This window comes from Apus apus, chromosome 11, assembly GCF_020740795.1.
Source record: "Apus apus isolate bApuApu2 chromosome 11, bApuApu2.pri.cur, whole genome shotgun sequence".
Classification (NCBI taxonomy): Eukaryota; Metazoa; Chordata; class Aves; order Apodiformes; family Apodidae; genus Apus; species Apus apus.
In genome coordinates, this window is record NC_067292.1 from 20,517,475 (window position 1) to 20,535,026 (window position 17,552).

Genomic DNA, 17,552 nt, shown 5'->3' on the forward strand with positions numbered 1-17,552 from the left:
CTATCCTTGGAAGAAGCTCAGTTCATTTTCACTTTTGGTGAAAGGACAACTCAGATGATGAGACCAGCCTGAGAGGAGCAGCTAAAGCAGCACAGTGACACAGTACCTGATTTTCAGAGGACACAGGTTTTTCCTCAGGGAATGCAAGAGCTTCTCTGCAGCTTGGACTGTCATGTTGTTATTTGAGGATCTAGAAGCAAAGGTCAGTGGAGTGAAGGACTTTCAAAGGAGCTCACCCAACAGGCCCAAGGAGCCCTTAACTCACATGTACTCTGTCAGGTCAGTGCACTTTTCCAGGAGCAAGCACAACTTTTCCAAGTGCTCTGGCTGAAAGTTGCACTCTGCCAGTCTGAAAGGATGCAAAAGAGAACAGTGTCAGTTCCTGCCAAACAGTCCAGGCTTTCTGAGCCAGAAATCTCAGGCACCACCACCTTTCCCTGCAGAGAAAGAAGGATGGCACCAAAACCTTCAATGCCCTGCAGGGCTTCCAAAAACAGATGGTGGCCACAGCTGCAAAGCCTCTGTTGAGATGCTCTGGAACAGCAGATGTGCTTACTAATGGTGAAGCTTTTTGTGGTCCCCTGTCCTGTGGCAGGGACTGTATGGACAGCTACAAGTTCCCGGGTGAGGAACAGTCAGTGCACAGACAAAGGGATGTGGGGTTCTCAGGGATGTGAGAAAGCTCTGCTGAGAAAGTGAACTGAGGGGAACTGAGCAGCTCTTAGTGTGAAGTATCACCATGCCAGGAGCTGGGGGGACAAGAGGTTTTGTCTGCTTTGTACAGTTACCTCAGAATCTTTCTTGGGTCATCTCTGCTTGTTAACTTGATGATTAAAGTTGCTTTGGAGCACAAGCTGCACAGGGAAGACACATGAGTGTAAGACGTGGAGGGAAAATTACTATTTTTCCCAGTAGTCAGAAATGAAGAATACATCAAACTGCACAAACCAAGACACAGTGACAGGCCCAGCTCTCCTCACCCCGCAAAAACCAGCCCAGAGAAAAGCTTCAGCAAGGCTTCACTCATGCTAAAGTGGCAGAAAGCAGCACTGGCGGTTGGAGAAGCCGTCCTGATCTGCCTTTCTTCTGCCTGTCCCTGCACCCTCTGCCAAGTTCTGGGAAGAGCTAAACCAGGAGACTGAGCTGCTTGGAAAGAGCCCAGCCAAAAGCTTCAGCACCCATGCTGAACTGCAGGAACGAACGGGAGTGGCCCAGTTAAACCTGGTTGAGGACAGACCAGCTGCTCTCCATGAACAGCAGCGCTGCCCCGGGCAGACCTGCAGCACAGCCTTCAGACTTGGCAGTGCAACAGGCCCAGGCCCCATGGGCTGATTTTGCCCAAGAGGAAAAGAGATACAGACACAAAGCCAAGCAAAGAACATTGGAAATAGCTTTCAACAGACTCCCTCTGAAATCTCCACACACTGAAGTGAATCAGGGACCACATTTTTAGTGAGCAAAGGCTGATTCCTGCCCTGACGTGGGTCATTTACAGATACAGGCACAACAACAACTAGTACAGCTGAACACCTCTGTCTTTATACACAAAAATGCCTTGGCCCTGAGCAGTACCAGTTCTCCTCCTGTCCTTCTTGGCAGCTGTTTGGCCAGTGGAAATGGACATAAACTAGTTTTGCAACAATTTTTCCTTATACATAAAGGCAGATAAAAACATGGCCCTTGCCCATTATTATCTGAAGGTCAAAAACTTTCTGATCATCAAGAGGAAAACATGCAGGGAAGAACTGGAAATGAGTGGTGAGAAATACCCACCTGACTTGGACTTCAGTGGTATTTCCAGATGTGGCCAAGGCATTTATGAGATGCAGAACTCCATCCTGAGAAATCCCATTATGGCTGAGGCTACACAGAAGACAGGAGGGTTTGTCAGGTGTTAAGAGCTGGGCTTGTCTCCAGGCTCCTCAGTCACAGAGGTAAAGTTCAAGTTGCCACCCAAGGCAGAGCAGCTGATGGGGTGCTGGGCCCCTTTGGCTGTGCTGAAGGCACCAAACCCCTCCAAGTGGCACCATCACCCACTGATGACCTGGGTGATGCAGCCAACTCTTGAGCTCAAGGGGCAGCTGATTGCTGGAGCACTTGCTTCCCCAGCAGAAAGGGGAGAGGCTGGTGCAGGGTCCCCCTGAGCTCAGAGCTTGAGGTATTCAAAGAGGACAACATACACAGGCAAGTGCTGAACAGAAAACTCAGGGGAGTGGGTCAACTTCTGTCACACAGCCCCTCTCTGGGCCTCGTCACCTCCTGCTGACGCCAACAGAAAGACTTTTCCTTCCCTGACAGGTTTTGGATCAGAACCTGAGTCACCCTGCCCTGGAGGCCTGGAGTTTGCTCGTGGCTCACTCAGACCTTCCCTCCTAAGGCAGGAGTGGGCAAGAAGAATGCCAACCAGCTTGAGGAGGGATCAGGTGAACCTTTCTGGTGGGGCACCTCAGATTCACAGGACGTTTTCTTACTTGAGGGAACAGGTAACGGGCACCCGACGCAAGCGATCCAAGAGGCACCGCAGGCCCTCATCTCCCAGCTGGTTCCTGGAGAGACTGGAAGGCAGAAGAACGAGATGGCCAACCAGAAGTCAGCTGGAATGCTCCAGCTTTGAAGGAAAAAGCCAGACTTCCTGGTCTTAAATCCCAGCTCAGCTATTAAAGGTCTGTGTAAACAAAACTGCTGCCCTATAAAACTACCTCATGCACCAGCTCCAGAGCAAGCTCAGGTGAAGAGCTCTGAACACAAAGCTCAAAGCAGAGCTCAGATGAAGCAACAAATGCCCCAAAACAGCCCCACCATGAAAATCCCAGGGAATTCATCCCACCAGCTCAAGCCTCTTCAAACATCTACATAAAGGACCAGATTACTAATCCATGTGGTGTTGAAATAGCTTGAAGGAGCACACATGGACACAGAGACAGGCTGGGAAGCCCCAGGCAATGCTGAACTACACCAGCCCAGCCCCACTGCCCAAGGTCAAGGCAACAGCTCAGGCCCCACTTACTCCACTTCTGCCAGCCACCCACGCTGCTCCAGGACTCCACAGAGCTCATCCACCTGCCCAGGACCAATGGCACAGTCTGTCAGCCTGGATATGAGACAGCAAGAGGGTTGAGGCCCAGCCTGAGCAGCAAGAACTGCCCATCAGCACTTGTGTTTTTCCACCAGTCTCTGTGCAACACTCCCTGGGATGGATGCCCTTGGCTGTGCCAGTGTCTGACACTTCTCATCTCCCTGAGGTCAGTAATGACATGGTGGTGGTGGGAAACAGATCCTGGCACCCAGGATTTTTGCCATCTCCTTGGTGCCCAACTGGAGACATGCTACAGTGTTCTTGGCAGAGGCACCCAGCAACCACCCATCCCAAAGGGGCTGCAGACACATATCATAGACACATCACACAGATGCTCAGGTGGAGATGATCACCCAGCATTTGAGGAACACACTTGGAAAATGTGGTGTCTGGGGCTCAGTTCAGCTGCTCTGTGCAGCAGACTTTGGTACCACTCAAGATGATCATGAGTAGTCCGGGTGCCACTCAAAAAAGACACAGGACTCTGCTGTTCCAGCGCATCTAAATGGTTCTGAGTTGCAGTGAGGCAGCTGAATTGAGCCCCAAAGCCTCAGCTACCAGCCCAGGCTCCTTGACTACCAGCCCATGAGGTCTCCACACCACAGATGTAGTTACTGCAGCAGCATTTCAAACCAAATCAAAACACAGCAGCTGCCACCGAGCGCTGCACACCAGTACCTGCAGCAGGTCTTTTGGCTTCGCACGCCTACTCCTAAATGCAAAACAGCATTTTCACTGGACCTGAAGCAAACATAAAAGAGAGTCCTTCAGTAATGCTCTCCAACACTGACAAGCTTGGCATCCCTTTGCAGCTGAGCTGCTGGAGCCCAAACCTTCCGAGTGTCTTACCGGACTTCTACTATTCTGATCCGCTCACAGAGGTTGATGGAGTTGGTGAGTAGGACAGTGCAACGTGGGGAAAATGTGTTCCTCCTAATACTGAAAGGGAAGAGAAAGAAAGAGAAATGAAATCAGCTCCCAAGAAGAAGGTGCTGACACTCAAAGCCACATTTTCCCATTGTTTTGCTAGACCCATCCCATTTAACTCCAGATCAGTAAGTAAGGGTCTGAAATTTTAAGCCTTTAATAAAGAAGAGTCTCCTTCAGTCTCCTTGGACTAAAGGGGAGCACAGACCAAGGTTCACACTGAGCAAGTCCTCTTCAGGGCTACAGAAGTACACACACCCCAGAAGCAACCTCCTGAGTGAGCAAATCCAGTCTCTTGAGACACCACAGGTCCTCCATGCTACAGCATCTTGCAGAAGATGGGCAACCTCCTCTGGGCTTTTTGTCCACATGGTGGGAGTGCCCTTGCCCCTGGCAGCACCTCCCTGCCCAAGTTCCCAGGCTAAAGGGCTGATGACATTGGGCGTTGAGTGTGGCAGGATGGCAGATGCCAGGATGGCAAATCCCTGCAGGGCAGAGCTGTGAGATGCTGCCCATGCACACAGGTGCTGTCCTGTCACCCTGTGTCAACCAACAAGTCCTACATCTGCTACGGATGCTGGAGTCACATTCCATGGGACCTGCTGAGTGAGGATTGTCTGGGATGCTGTGCCTAGGGTGGGTACTTCTCCTTCTGTCCTTTTTCCCCCTCTATATATCATTAAAGGACAAAGGTTCAGTGCTGCTTTGGTTCTAGAAACAAGACAGGAAAGACAGGAATGGGTCTTAAAGACTTTCTGCTTCTTCTTTTTCTTTTTGCCTACCTTGTTAATCTGCAATTACGGAATAATGCTCCTAAGACCCATCAGCACCTTCCAAACCCATGTCTCAGGGCAGCAATCCAAGCAGGGACCCCAACCCTTACCTCAGCAGTGTCAGGTGACAGAGGCATGGCAGGAAGCTCAGCAGTGTCTCAATGCTCTGCTCACTCAAGGAATTTCCAGACAGACTGGAAAACACGCAAGGAAACAAATGCCAAGAGAAACAGGGACAATCTGCCATTATTTCTACAAAATCTCCATGGACTTGCACACACAGATGTGCATGGAGGTGTTACAGGCAGATTCTGAAAAAGGAGGTGTCCAGACATGCCCTGAAGGCACTCACAGGCTGACACCTCTAAGTGTTTCTCCTCATCCTACAGCCAATTCATAGTGCAGTTTTAAGAGTCTTCCTTTTCCATCACTGTAAGTTTATCAAACCAGGTTACTGATGTACTTTGGGCATGCAAAATGGCTATTATGTTATTTTTGTTTGTTATCACTCAGTTTTGGTTCTGATCAGTGTTCTTCTGATTGTCTTACTGCCCAGCTCCTGCCTGGAGTGACCAGCTCTTCAGGAGTTTGGTTTATGCCCTAGTGGGTCAGGTGCTCCTGCCTGACTCGACGAGTAGATGACAGTATTTGTGTCCAGCCACATGACTAAGGAGGATTTTGAGAACATGGAACAGAACCACAGGACAGCCCAGATTGGAAGGGACCTCAAAATGCTCCAACATTTCATGGGAAAGGGAGTCTAGATGGAATCGTCTAGCACCCTGTCCCACTGCCTCTTGAAAACCACCTGTGATGAGGATTCTACCACATCCCAAGGAGGTTGTTCCAGGGACTGATCTCTCTGTAAAACATTAATTTCTTATGCTGAGATGAAATATCTGGCAGTGCAATTTGTACCCACTGCCCCTTGTCTTCTCCATGGGGCTCACCGTGAAGAGAGCTGCCATCCTCTTTGTGGCCACCCTGTAGGCACTAGAATGCTGGGATGAAGTTCACATCACCCCAGAGGTGTTCTGTGAGTTTACACACAGAGGTGGTAGACTCAGGAGGGGCCAAACTCTTTGAAACAGAGAGGACAGTGGAAAGTGTGGGTTTATCTAAGCCTCTGGATGAAGTTTGGAGGAGGTTTCTAGGGGGCTGTGGGGGGAGGAGAGCCAACTGACACCACCTGATAACCTGTATCTGTGGCTTGGGGAGACAAAGAGACATACAGGGTTGCTCAGTACAACACTTACTCAATTTCTGTCAGCTGGGGACATTGAGCCAGTATCTGGCACAGCCTGGTCACGTCCTCCGGCCCCACTCTGCAGTCCCTGAGACTGAAGCAAAAAATACCCTCAGGAGTGAAACATCTCCCATGACCCCAGCCTGGCAACACTCCTGTTGCATCTCTGAGCCTCACACCTCAGGACAAGACCCAGAGCAATCCTCTCACTTCCACCACATCCTTTTTGCTACCCACAATCTGGGACTGACAAGTCCAAAGCTCTGACAAGCAGAGGATTTCAGCAGGTCTGAGCAGATTCCAGAGAGTCACCCCACCAACATACCATGTTACTTTGTGTGTTGCCTCCCTAGGGCCACATCACTGGTACTTCAAAATTGTCTTGAGAGACTAGAAAGCACATTTCCCTGCTCAGTGCTGAGTCAGGTCCCCCAGAGCAGGGCTGGGAATGGTGCCTCCTGTGTCCCTTTCCAAGAAGGAAATCATAGAAGCCTTCCTGGGTGACAAACTGGCAGGTGTCCATAGGACACATACAGCAGCCAGATCTGTATCTTGTTATGTATGGATAGAAGCTTCTCCTGCAGAAATCAAGACAAGCTCCATGAGCCCAGCCAAGCAGAAGACACCCTACTTATGTTCCCACACCTGCCAGTGGCAGTGGACATCCCAAGTATATCCCAAAGGGTGAGTTATTCTCCCAGCCACCTCTGGCATACCACGGTGTCTCTACAGTGCCCACAAAGCACAAAGACCTGTTGGCCTGGGTTGATGCCAGCTGGCCCCATTTCTTTAAGGCTTTGCCAACTTAAACCAGCCAAGGCCTTCTCCCTTGGGACTGGCCTTCCTGACCAGTTTCAGCAGGGAAGTGGATGGGAGAGAGATACACTGTTCCAGAGGTGTCTGATGTGGAATCAGCCACAATGGGATACAGAGGAAAGAAATATCTGCTTCCCAGGAGAGCTGATCCTGCCTCTGAAGGTGGGCAGGACCCAGGACAGCTCTCTGAGGAGACACAGCTGGAGGGACAGTCTGCTCCACACAGGACACTAGTGACACAGAGTGCCACTGCCACCCCTCCCTGCACCCCTGGGTCACTAAGGGGGCTGGGGCAGCCATACCGAAAGCACTGCCCCGGTGCCGGGTGCTTGGGAGGTACCAGGAAACTGCTTCTCCATCTGCTGGCACTTCTGGCCCTGGGGAAAGAAGGGTTCACCCCATGAGTTGTGCTGCTGGTGTTGCCCCCTGGAGCTGATCCCCACGCTGCAGCTGGGAGGGAGGCAGTGGCCTCATGTCTGTCTTTTCTCACCACCTGCCAGAATTAGACTCATGCCGCCTCCAGAAGAAAAAGGGCCTTATCCCCCCTATTCCAGCCTCCAGAGAACTCTGCATCCACTCAGCACTTTGGGCATTTGCTCTGCCCTGTCCCAGGAGGGAGAAGACTGCAGCCCCCAGCAGCAGTGGGATCCTGCTGGCTGCTCCACACCCTCAAGCCACTGCCACAGCTCACCCTGTTTCCACCACCCCGCCCAGTTTGGAGCCAGATGGCTCTTCCTTGGCACACCTCAGGGACTCAGCATCAGCACTGATATCAGATCTCATAAGGAGGAGTTTGAAAGGCTCAGGCAGATGAGTGAGTACAATTTTACCTGATTCTCTCCCAAAAGGTTAGATGAACCACCTGCGTGTGTCTGAAGCTGTAACCAGAACAGAACATCATTAGGATGGAGTCGGAAGAGACCTGCTCCTGTCTCACTCCTCCAAAACCACAGCTTGAGGGCTGAAATGGCAAAAAATAGAAGCAGCACTCCTGGCCATACCTGATGGTCATTGTTTTGATGTGTTCCAATGTAGACAAGGACTGAGCTAAGAAAAACACCGAGTTCATGGTGATCTGGTTGTCATTAAGCCTACAGGAAGAAGAGAAGAAACCAGCTGCTGCAAGTAGAACAACTGTAGTTTGTACTGCATCACCCAAACACAGGGATCCCTGCCCAGCACTCCCAGAAGCTGCTGCTTTGCCACCTTCTGCCTGGGTTTCCAGCTGCAGTTCTGCAAACACAGCTCCCTTGGTATTTTTTACATTTGTCCCTCACTTTTAGAGCTCAGATAATCACAGAATAATTGAGGCTAGAATGGACCTCTGGAAATGACCCAGTCCAGCTCTCCTGCTCAGAGGAGGGCTAGCCTAGAGCAGACTGGGTCTGGAGTACCTCCAGAGATGGAGAACCCATCATCTCTCTGAACAACCTGTCCAGTGATTGCCCACCCTCACCACACAAGTGTTTTCTTAGGGTTAAATGGAATTCCTTGTATTTAAACCCCTGGATGCAAGGTAAAAAGAACTCTTTGGTGTTGTGGCAGTCCCAAACCACACCCAGTAAGATGATGCTCAGCTCTAGCAGGTCTGTCACAGTATCTAGTGTAACCTTGGCCAGTGTCCTTGATGCTGGGGAAAAAGATCAAGAACAGCAGCGTTTTCCATCACACTGATGTGAAGAAAAGCTGCAGACTGTCAGTAACTGGAGCAGTCTTGGCTTGAGGAGAGGTTATTAATCCAACAGGAACAAGGAATCTCTCTCTCAGTAAAGCAGAATGGTGCTGTGCTCCTAAAGTCACAGCCCTGCACTGGCAAGGGCAGTGCCAGGCAAAATACCCAGATTAACACTGAAATCAGACCCTACTGCTCAAGCTGGAGCTCCCCAGCATTTACATTCCAAGGGTGCCCACCCAGCACAGAAAGGACTGTTCTCCTTATGAGGAACCAGGAAAGAAAAAATTCAGTGGTCTGATGAAGATCTTGGCGTGTTTTACAAGCCAGGTGCCAGAACCTGCACACCAGACCATCTGTGTCCTTCGTGCAAGGCTGAGCACACAAGCTCCAGGAACTGCTCTCCACCAAGCTTCAAGTGGAGTCAATCAGTCCTGGACTAGAGGTGGGGACAGACCAGGTAGCACAGTGGATCTACCCTCAAGAGACCCAGAATGTAACTGCACTTGATCCTGACAAGTCCTTCCCAAATGTGGACTGTGCTTCTACAACCAGCACTCCCACAAAAACCCATCTCTGAGTTAAGAGAAACAGGAGCTACTCACGTGAGAGAACTTAACATTTTCAAATTTGGGAGGAACTCAAACAGCTGCAGAAGTCCCTCATCTCCCAGATAGTTACTGGACAGGCTAGGATTTAAAGAAAAGCATTTCATTTTCACAGGAAAAAACAACAGCATAATCAGTAACAAGAGCTCTGACAGCAGAACCTGGGCACCCTAATCCAAAGAGCACGTGCACTGCCCCTCTCCACTGACAGCTGAAGCCTACAGGACACCAGAGACTGGAATTAACCATCATGAGGCAGCCTGAAACCTTTCTCAGGGCTTGTCCTTTTCTCATGTCCACCAGTGACCCCTCCGGACTGACAATTAATGCAGTTCCCAGGGACCAGGACTCCACAGCTCTGGAGTCAACCTCAACCTGGACAGGCCCAACAGAGGAGCCACGGGCTAGTCCTGGAGAAGCAAATCCTCTGCTATTAGAGCCTAAGGACCAGAGTGGGCCACGGCCCAGCTGGGATCAAGGGACATGGTTGCTTAAGAACAGCAAAGGCTAAAAATCTCTCCCACAGGCTGCCAGGCTGAAGGGAACAGCCAACCCTCAGGTGGTGGCACACAGACTAGGTGCTTTTGCTGGTCCTTATTCTATCCTTAAAACCTAGATGGGGGGTTGTAGGAGGTGTGGGTTGGCTTTTCCCACCAGGGCTGGGGCTGCTCACCTATGGTGCTAGCAAATGGGATGGCTCCCCACACTGAGCTAACAGAAGAAAGTGCTTTGGTGGTGAAGGTCCTTGCACACCAGAGTGGGATCACCAGCAAAAACACAGGCTGCCACCCCGGGCTTAGGTGGGATTCTTCATGCTCTGCAGCTTTGCTCCCAAATAGCCCAAAGGCAAAAATGACAGGGCAAGGTTTCCCAGCTTTTGTAGCACCTGAAGTCAGGTTAAGTGATCCAACAGTCCCGTTCTAGACTTCTTTCTGCAGCCTTTGCCTAAGAGAGCACTAGAAATGTACATCTCCTTGGCAAAGGATCTCAGCCCCTGTCAGGCCCTGCCTTTCCTGGGGCTACCAGTGTCTCTGCACAGAATCAGAATCATAGAACCATAGAATCGTCAAGGTTGGAAAAGACCTTCAAGATCATCAAGTCCAACCATCCACCCTACAACCCCAACCACTAAACCATCTCCTAAAACACCATGTCTGCCCCTTTTTTGAACGTTTCCAGGGATGGTGCCTCCACCACCTACCTCCCTGGGAAACAAACAAGTGGCATTTTTTCAATATCCCAAAGAACTGCAGATAAAGACCATAAGGGTTAAGAAGGACTCACTCCAGCTCAGAGATGCTGCCACATTCCTTCAGGACTGCACAGAGCTTCTGTAGGTCACTGGCTTGAAAACAACCATCTGTCAGTCTAGGGGGAAAGAGAAATCAATAGTCCAGGGCTGCAAACAAGGTTTTTCTCTTTCAGAAAACCAGAGAATAAACAAGGAGATAATACTGGAAAAGGAAATCCCATTCATCTCTTGTCTGCAAACAGAGAATAAAGAGACAGGGTAAAGAAAACTTGTGGCACAACAAAGATCCAGGTCCCCAAGGTCCTGGTTAGAAGGTTTAGGCACAACTTCTTTCTTCCTCAGTGAAGCCTACAAATCAGAGAGGAACACTCTGTCCTGGAAACAGCAGGATCCAGTTCAGGGTGTATTTCTCCAAATTTCAGCAGACAACTCCCCCAACACCCCCAGCTCTGTCACCACCAGCTCCCCACCTCCCAGGTGGGAGCTGAGGCAGCAACTGTGCTACTTCTGTGAGCAAGATACACAACCCACCATCTGCCTGCACTCCTCTAGAAGACCACAGACACTAACCATAGAGCTTCCAGTGCTGCAAGCAGGCACTGTGAACACACTGACAAATGACAGACTGAAGGGGTCTTCGCCAGTTCTCCTGTGATTACCTTGGAGATACAGGTTACATCAGCTAGAGGATCCAGAGGTAGGATAAGGCATGAAATACAATAAGAATGTGCCACGATACCTTATTTTTCTGAGGGTATTTGGTGTCTGGTTTTCCTCTCCATGTTGCTGGTCATCAGTAGGGAACACAGGCCTTGCCCTAATGGAGCACAAAACCAGACAAGGATAAAACAACTTCAGCAGTTCAGCAGGTCCCTGGGCTACCCTGGCAACTCCTCTTCCTTTCAGTGATTAACTAAATGCTTGAGCATGGAGGCAACCGGGAAGAAAGGGAAAGACAAACTTCTCACCTAAGCTACAGTTTGGTGGAGAATTCAGCTTTTGCCTGAACATGTTTAGTGAAAAGAGTCCATGTCTGTGCAAAAACCTGACTATTCATAAATAGAACGTCCAAATCCTAAAAGATCTGAGTTTGAAGTGCCACCCAGGGCTTTAAAGGAGTCACAGGTGATGTGTCTCAGGCTGCCACCCTCCTTCAAGCACAGCCACAAGAGCTGGGCTGCATCCCATGACAGCCCTGCTGTCCCTTCCCACCCTCACCAGGTGGGTGCAGGTGTGCTGTGGGAAATGCTGGTTTACAGGGGGCTCAGTCCATGGACAAGCAGGGCACAAATAAATGAACCTACAGCTCCAGGAGCAACAAGAAACCATTTCTCAAACAAAATATTTGGGTTGAGCTGGTTTGACCCATAATTTTCTGGGGGTACAAATAAAACTCCAAATGTATTCTGATTTAGGAGTACCTACCATGATCCAGAGTGGACAGCATAGTGAACTAGATGGTTTTAAACACACAGGGATCTGTGAATCTTGTTGGAATTTGGTTTGGAGGTGTGGGGTTCACCTTTTTACTGTTCAGTATTATCAGGAAGCAGAGCTGTCATCAAACAGCCTGCTTTGCTTGGGATGCTGTGGATGAAACATCTCACAGAGACATAATCAAACACTATGGGAGGCAGTGGACAACTTCCAAAGTGTCCAACAAAACCAGGAGAAAGCACTTCCTTCAAAGGGGAAAGAACTGCTGTGAGGTGAAGTGTTACCCTTGGTACCTAAAAAGGAGATAAGAACTAAACAAGATGCTGAGAAAACCCCATTTGTGCAGCCACACTCTACCCAGGAGGAGGGGAAGCAAATTCTCTGTCTCCTGTGAAGCTCAGGACTGCAGTCCCATGACAAAGGCTGTGAAGAGAAGGAATCAATTAGTGTCACATCTTGGTTATTTACATGACTTCTAGTTTTAAGAATGCTTGATTTCACTCTTCAAAATCTTTAGTGACACCACTCACTCAAAACACTCCCAAAGAAAGTGAAAAATAATCTCCATTAGTTTTAAATCCTGCTTGGGTCAAACTATGCAGTGTCAGATGACCCAGTTTCTCTGAACCATTAGAGAAAGTGCAGACAAAATTTTTACACTTGAACTTTGGGATGGCTCCCAAGGGAAGGTAAGAGAACTTCCAACTCCACTCCTGGAGATGTCACCAGTTATCATACTCCACAAAGATCCTCTCTCCAAAACTGACCAGGGCAGGGAGCAGGAAAGAATCTAAAACTGCTTTAATGCATGAGAAGAGCACAGTTCTGTACCCACTCAAATTCCAGCTGATGGCTCAGATACAAGCAGCTTACAGCAGCATATCACCAAAGATAAGTGTTGGTAAACATCTCTGGACATGTTCTTCACCCACCCCACTTCTGAGATGACTTCAGGAACATCTCAGAATTTAACTCTGACTTGGACCTTGGGATTAACCTTAAGGGTTAATCAAGACCAACATACCTGACTTGTACCTCCATCATCTTCTGGCAGGTGTTTACTGACTTCAGCAGACTGAAAATGCCATTCACAGAGAGGCCGTTTTGACTGAGACTAAGGAAAAGCAAACAGGCAATTAGCTGGTCACTGCAATCACACAGGACTGTTCTGGTGGCAGTGGTCAGCAGAGGGCTGCATGCCTGAACCCACTGCTCTGCAGAGGGGGGATGGAGGAAAACACATAGGACCACGAGTTCTGAGAAGGGCTTTTAATGAAAGGGCACCCCAGAGGCATTTAGAGGCATTTAGACCAGTTTCCATGCTCCACTCTGAGCAAGTGACCAACTTCAGCCTGAACAGCCTCAGGAGCTGGGTCCCTTCCTTAGAGCTGCTTCTGTAGCTGGGTGAGACCTCTGCCTCCTTGACCCCTGCTCAGCATCTCTGCATGGTCCTTGACAAGCACAACAAAAGGGGCATTTTGGTTTTGTACAAGGCAACACTTACTCCAGCTGCTTTGAAATTGAGATCTGGGGGAGGTTTTCCAGAAGGTAACTGCAGCCTTCATCTCCAAGGTTGTTACCTGATAAACTGAGCCATTTTCCAGTTAGTGGGGACTGTTTTGAACAGTATAAACAACAAAGCCCTCAAAGCTGCTTACTTGCCCTTTCCTACAGTTGCTTTTTTGCCTGGACTGTTCCTGTGTCCCAGTTCAATCTTCCCTGCTTATCTCTGCATGAAGCAAATTCAGACAGAATTTTATCCCTAGGACAACACAATTCATGCTTTAGCCTCAAAACCATCTCACTTTATAAAACTTAAGTACAAAACAAGAAACCAAGTGAGCATTTACTGCCCTGCTGGAGGAAAGAAAGGAAGGCAGAAAACACTGGGTGACAATGATCTCCAGATCCCAATTCAAATCAATGAGCAAAACACCTGGGGTTTGAGGTGTGGCTAAATTCAAGATACAGTCTGGACTGGACTGGCTTGCAACAGATATTCCTGCATTCTCCAGGGCTGACGGGCTAGGAGAGCTCTACAGCCAAGTTCAGGCAGCCTCATATACAGGCAAATAAGGCAAGGCAGGGATGACCCTCATAACGTGCAGGTTATGAAGTGGATCTCTTGCCTTCCTCCACTCACCTCTCCCAACAGGGCTGGATGGCTTGAGGAGACAAAGTGACTGCACAGAAGCAGTCTGTGTCCCTCTGCTGGTCAGAGGACCTGCTGGGTCTCTGGGACACCCTACAGTGCCTCAGGCCTGCAGTGCTGCTTCATTAGCAGGGGCTGCTCCCTAACTGGTGTCACTGGTTACAGCCTCAGGGAGCCAGAGGCTGCAGTTGCACAGGAATCAAAGGCTGCTCAGCACTCATCTCCTGCTGAACTTCACCAAAAATCCCTAATCAGGATTCTACCAGCCATGACACAGCACTGGAACCCCTCCAGGTCTCTAGGTGTAATGTCCCCTGCTCCCCACCAGCAGCCACTCCACAGGGAGGGAGACACTTACTCCACTTCAGAGAGACAGGGACAGCTCCTGAGAATGGCAACGATCTCCTCTGCATGTTGGGAAGTCAGGCTGCAGTCCTGCAAGCTGTGAACAGCAAGGGTTAAGGAGCAGGTTGGGGACAGCAGGGCCCAGGCACTTCTGGTCTCTCTCCAAATGAGGGCAGGCAGAGGCAGAGGGAGGTTGTGCTCCCTGCTCTGCCACCCAGTCCAGGGCATATTGACACTGGCCCAGGTTGCCCAGGGAAGCTGTGGCTGCCCCATCCCTGGCAGTGCTGAAGGGCAGGTTGGATGGGGCTTGGAGCAGCCTGGGCTGGTGGGAGGTGTCCCATGCAGGGGGTTGGAACTAGATCATCTTTAAGGTCCCTTCCAACCCAAACTATTTAATGATTTTGTGACCCTGTCTTTCTGTGCTGGGTGCTGCACAAGGAGTGCAGAGGGACGTGCTGGCAGCGTCTCCTGTCAGAGCTGCCTGTCCCTGGTACTGAGCAGTGAGGGTGAGGGAAAGAGAAGGAGAAAAAGGAGGGGGAGGGATGTTTCCCAGCTTTAAGATGCTCAAGTAACATCTATGAGCTCTCTTTTGAGGAAGCTGCCTTTCTCTTCAGGAACTCAGGCAAGAAAGAAAACTATATGGCTCATGGCTGTAAGGACATAATGGCATGATGAGCATTCTCCAGGTCTGTAGAGCCCAACACACAAGAAATAAAGTCACTGGCTGGGCCAGGGATTTCTAGTGTTATTTTTAGTTACTGACTTGGGTTTATTTCAAGCTTTTTCATAAGTGGAAATATCCTCTGTCCCTAAGGACCAATACAGCTGCCATTCCTGTCCCTCTGTAGTACCTATCATCTGCAAACCACATTCACCAGCAGGAATTCCAATGCCTTCTCTTACCATAGCTTCACAAATCTAGTTGGGGTTACATGTTCCTTATTCTCTTCCCATCTCAAATCCAGGTATCTGCAAATAAGCAAAATATTTGGCCTTCATATGCCTTCATAAAATACAAGGACCTGGGAGATGATCAGTATTTTCTGGAAGAAACCACGAGGTCTGTGTTCTGCTCAACCATTCCAAGCAAAGTTCCATGATTTTCAAGAGCCAGAAGAGATCCATCAGGAAATGGGATCACAGGGGGTGTCCACACTGGATATCAGTGTATAACTGAATTAACTTGCTAACTGAGCCCAAATTCAAAGGCACTACTAAGATGCAGGATGTTTTGCCCCCATGTGGGATTGTGCCACCACAGGAAGGGATAAACACATCCACCCATGCCAGACTGCCCACAGCAGACAGGACAGATGTTCAGGAATCTATCTAGGAGCAGTGTCTACCTGACTCAGGGCCAGGCTGAGCCAGTTCACAAGTGTGCAAAACACTGTGAGGTCCCTCGAGGGCAAAGCAGGTTCCCAACAATGAACAAGAGATTGTGTCCTAGATTCTTCATTCATTCTCCTGGGCTGCATAAAAAGAGATGTGGCCAGCAGGTCAAGGGAGAGGATTCTCCCCTTCTGCTCTGCCCTTGGGAGACCCCACCTGGAGAACTGGGTCCAGTTCTGGAGCCTCCAACACAAGAAGGACATGGGGCTGTTGGAGAGAGTCCAGAGGAGGCCACAGAGATGATCCAAGGGCTGGAGCAGCTCTGCTCTGGAGACAGGCTGGGAGAGCTGGGGTGTTCAGCCTGGAGAAGAGAAGGCTCCAGGGAGGCCTTAGAGCACCTTCCAGTGCCTGAAGGGGCTCCAGGAAAGCTGGGGAGGGGCTTGGGACAAGGGCAGGGAGGGAGAGGACAAGGGGGAATGGTTTTAAACTGAAAGGGGAAACATAGGTTGGACATCAGGTAGAAATTCTTCACCACAAGGGTAGGAAGGCACTGGAACAGGTTGCCCAGGGAGGTTGTTGATGCCTCATCCTTGTAGTTGTTCAGGGGACTTTGGACAAGGGCAGGGAGGGAGAGGACAAGGGGAAATGGTTCTAAACCAAAAGAGGGGAGATTTAGGTGAGACATGAGGAGGAAATTCTTTGGTGTGAGGCTGGGGAGACCCTGGCCCAGGTTGCCCAGGGAAGCTGTGGCTGCCCCAGCCCTGGCAGTGTTGAAGGGCAGGTTGGATGGGGCTTGGAGCAACCTGGGCTGGTGGGAGGTGTCCCTGCCCATGCAGGGGGTTGAATCTAGATGATCTTTAAGGTCCCTTTAACCCAAACCATTCTATTCTATGACAAATTCACCCTTCCAACAGAAACATGCACAAGCTGGGAGAACACAGGAGCTGAGAAGGACCAAAGGCTTTTCCTTAATTTATCCTCATGTTCAGCTGGTTTTAGAAATTTTGCAATAGGAACGTGGCACTTCAGGCTTACCCAGCCAGTCAGACACTGCCTTGGTGGAGCTGGTAGGTGTGTGCAGAGACCAGCTCTTTTGGTTACCTCCCTCTTTGCTCAGGTGGCTCCAGCTCTGCCAGATGCAAGGGCAGAGGCAACAAGATCTGTTGCTGGATCTGTTCATAGTGCCACCAAGCTGATGGCTTCAACCAGCAGAACCCTGACTACAGCATCACCCCAAGGGCAGTTTCTCACCTTGGAACTTTCCCAGATGAGCCAGAAAAATGTATCATCACTGTGTTGCTCCTGAAAAAGAGAATCAAGGCAAGGTCAGGCACAGGGGGAAGGATGCCATTTCTTTAGTAGAAGTGCTCAGTAAGGACCAATGCTTGGGTGCTGTGGGCCTTGACATCTGCCCTGGTAGCACCTTGCCACAGGTGAGGACCTAAGCAGCCAGGAGGGAGGGCAGCAGGACACCCTGTAGGGGGAACTGGGGCTGCAGCACAGACAGCAGAGTAACACAGTTAGCAAGACTGGGCTGAGATTAATTTTTTTCTTGCAAGATCAGCAGTTTGGTGGAAAGAGGTTCAGCAGAAACTCCATTGCAGCAAGAAAGAAGTGAAAAAGTTGTGTGCAATTTGACTTGCTCTGAGTTATACCAAGGATTAATCTGGCCTGTTACACCAGGATTTAGAAATTCTACCCTTTCTCTGTCATTCTGGATGTATGAAAACACAAAAATCTGTAATTTAAAGGGAACACAGAGCTAGACCTACCTAAACCCATATCTTTTCAGTAAATTTAGCTGATTTATAGCAAATTTGTATGTAAAATATAGATTTATAGCAAATTTATGCTAGCTGGTAAAGAATTTTCCAGTTGATACATTACAGAGCTTAAAAGCAATTTTAAATTCTACT

General features: G+C 49.6%; 1 protein-coding gene across 1 annotated transcript in view; it reads right to left on the minus strand.

The window, feature by feature from the left end:
- NLRC5 (NLR family CARD domain containing 5) overlaps positions 1–17,552 on the minus strand; it is a 57,423-nt gene that overhangs the window by 15,904 nt on the left and 23,967 nt on the right. The window contains exons 10-31 of the mRNA XM_051629422.1: positions 16,888–16,938; positions 15,208–15,273; positions 14,318–14,401; positions 13,312–13,395; positions 12,832–12,921; positions 12,165–12,230; positions 11,110–11,187; positions 10,403–10,486; positions 9,116–9,199; positions 7,840–7,929; positions 7,669–7,716; positions 7,141–7,215; positions 6,033–6,116; positions 4,887–4,970; positions 3,926–4,015; positions 3,755–3,817; positions 3,008–3,091; positions 2,472–2,555; positions 1,774–1,863; positions 789–854; positions 266–349; positions 107–190 (exon numbers count right to left, since the gene is read on the minus strand). Of these exons, the coding sequence (XP_051485382.1) occupies positions 107–190; positions 266–349; positions 789–854; positions 1,774–1,863; positions 2,472–2,555; positions 3,008–3,091; positions 3,755–3,817; positions 3,926–4,015; positions 4,887–4,970; positions 6,033–6,116; positions 7,141–7,215; positions 7,669–7,716; positions 7,840–7,929; positions 9,116–9,199; positions 10,403–10,486; positions 11,110–11,187; positions 12,165–12,230; positions 12,832–12,921; positions 13,312–13,395; positions 14,318–14,401; positions 15,208–15,273; positions 16,888–16,938 (1,713 nt within the window). The remainder of the gene's footprint in view (positions 1–106; positions 191–265; positions 350–788; positions 855–1,773; positions 1,864–2,471; positions 2,556–3,007; positions 3,092–3,754; positions 3,818–3,925; positions 4,016–4,886; positions 4,971–6,032; positions 6,117–7,140; positions 7,216–7,668; positions 7,717–7,839; positions 7,930–9,115; positions 9,200–10,402; positions 10,487–11,109; positions 11,188–12,164; positions 12,231–12,831; positions 12,922–13,311; positions 13,396–14,317; positions 14,402–15,207; positions 15,274–16,887; positions 16,939–17,552) is intronic.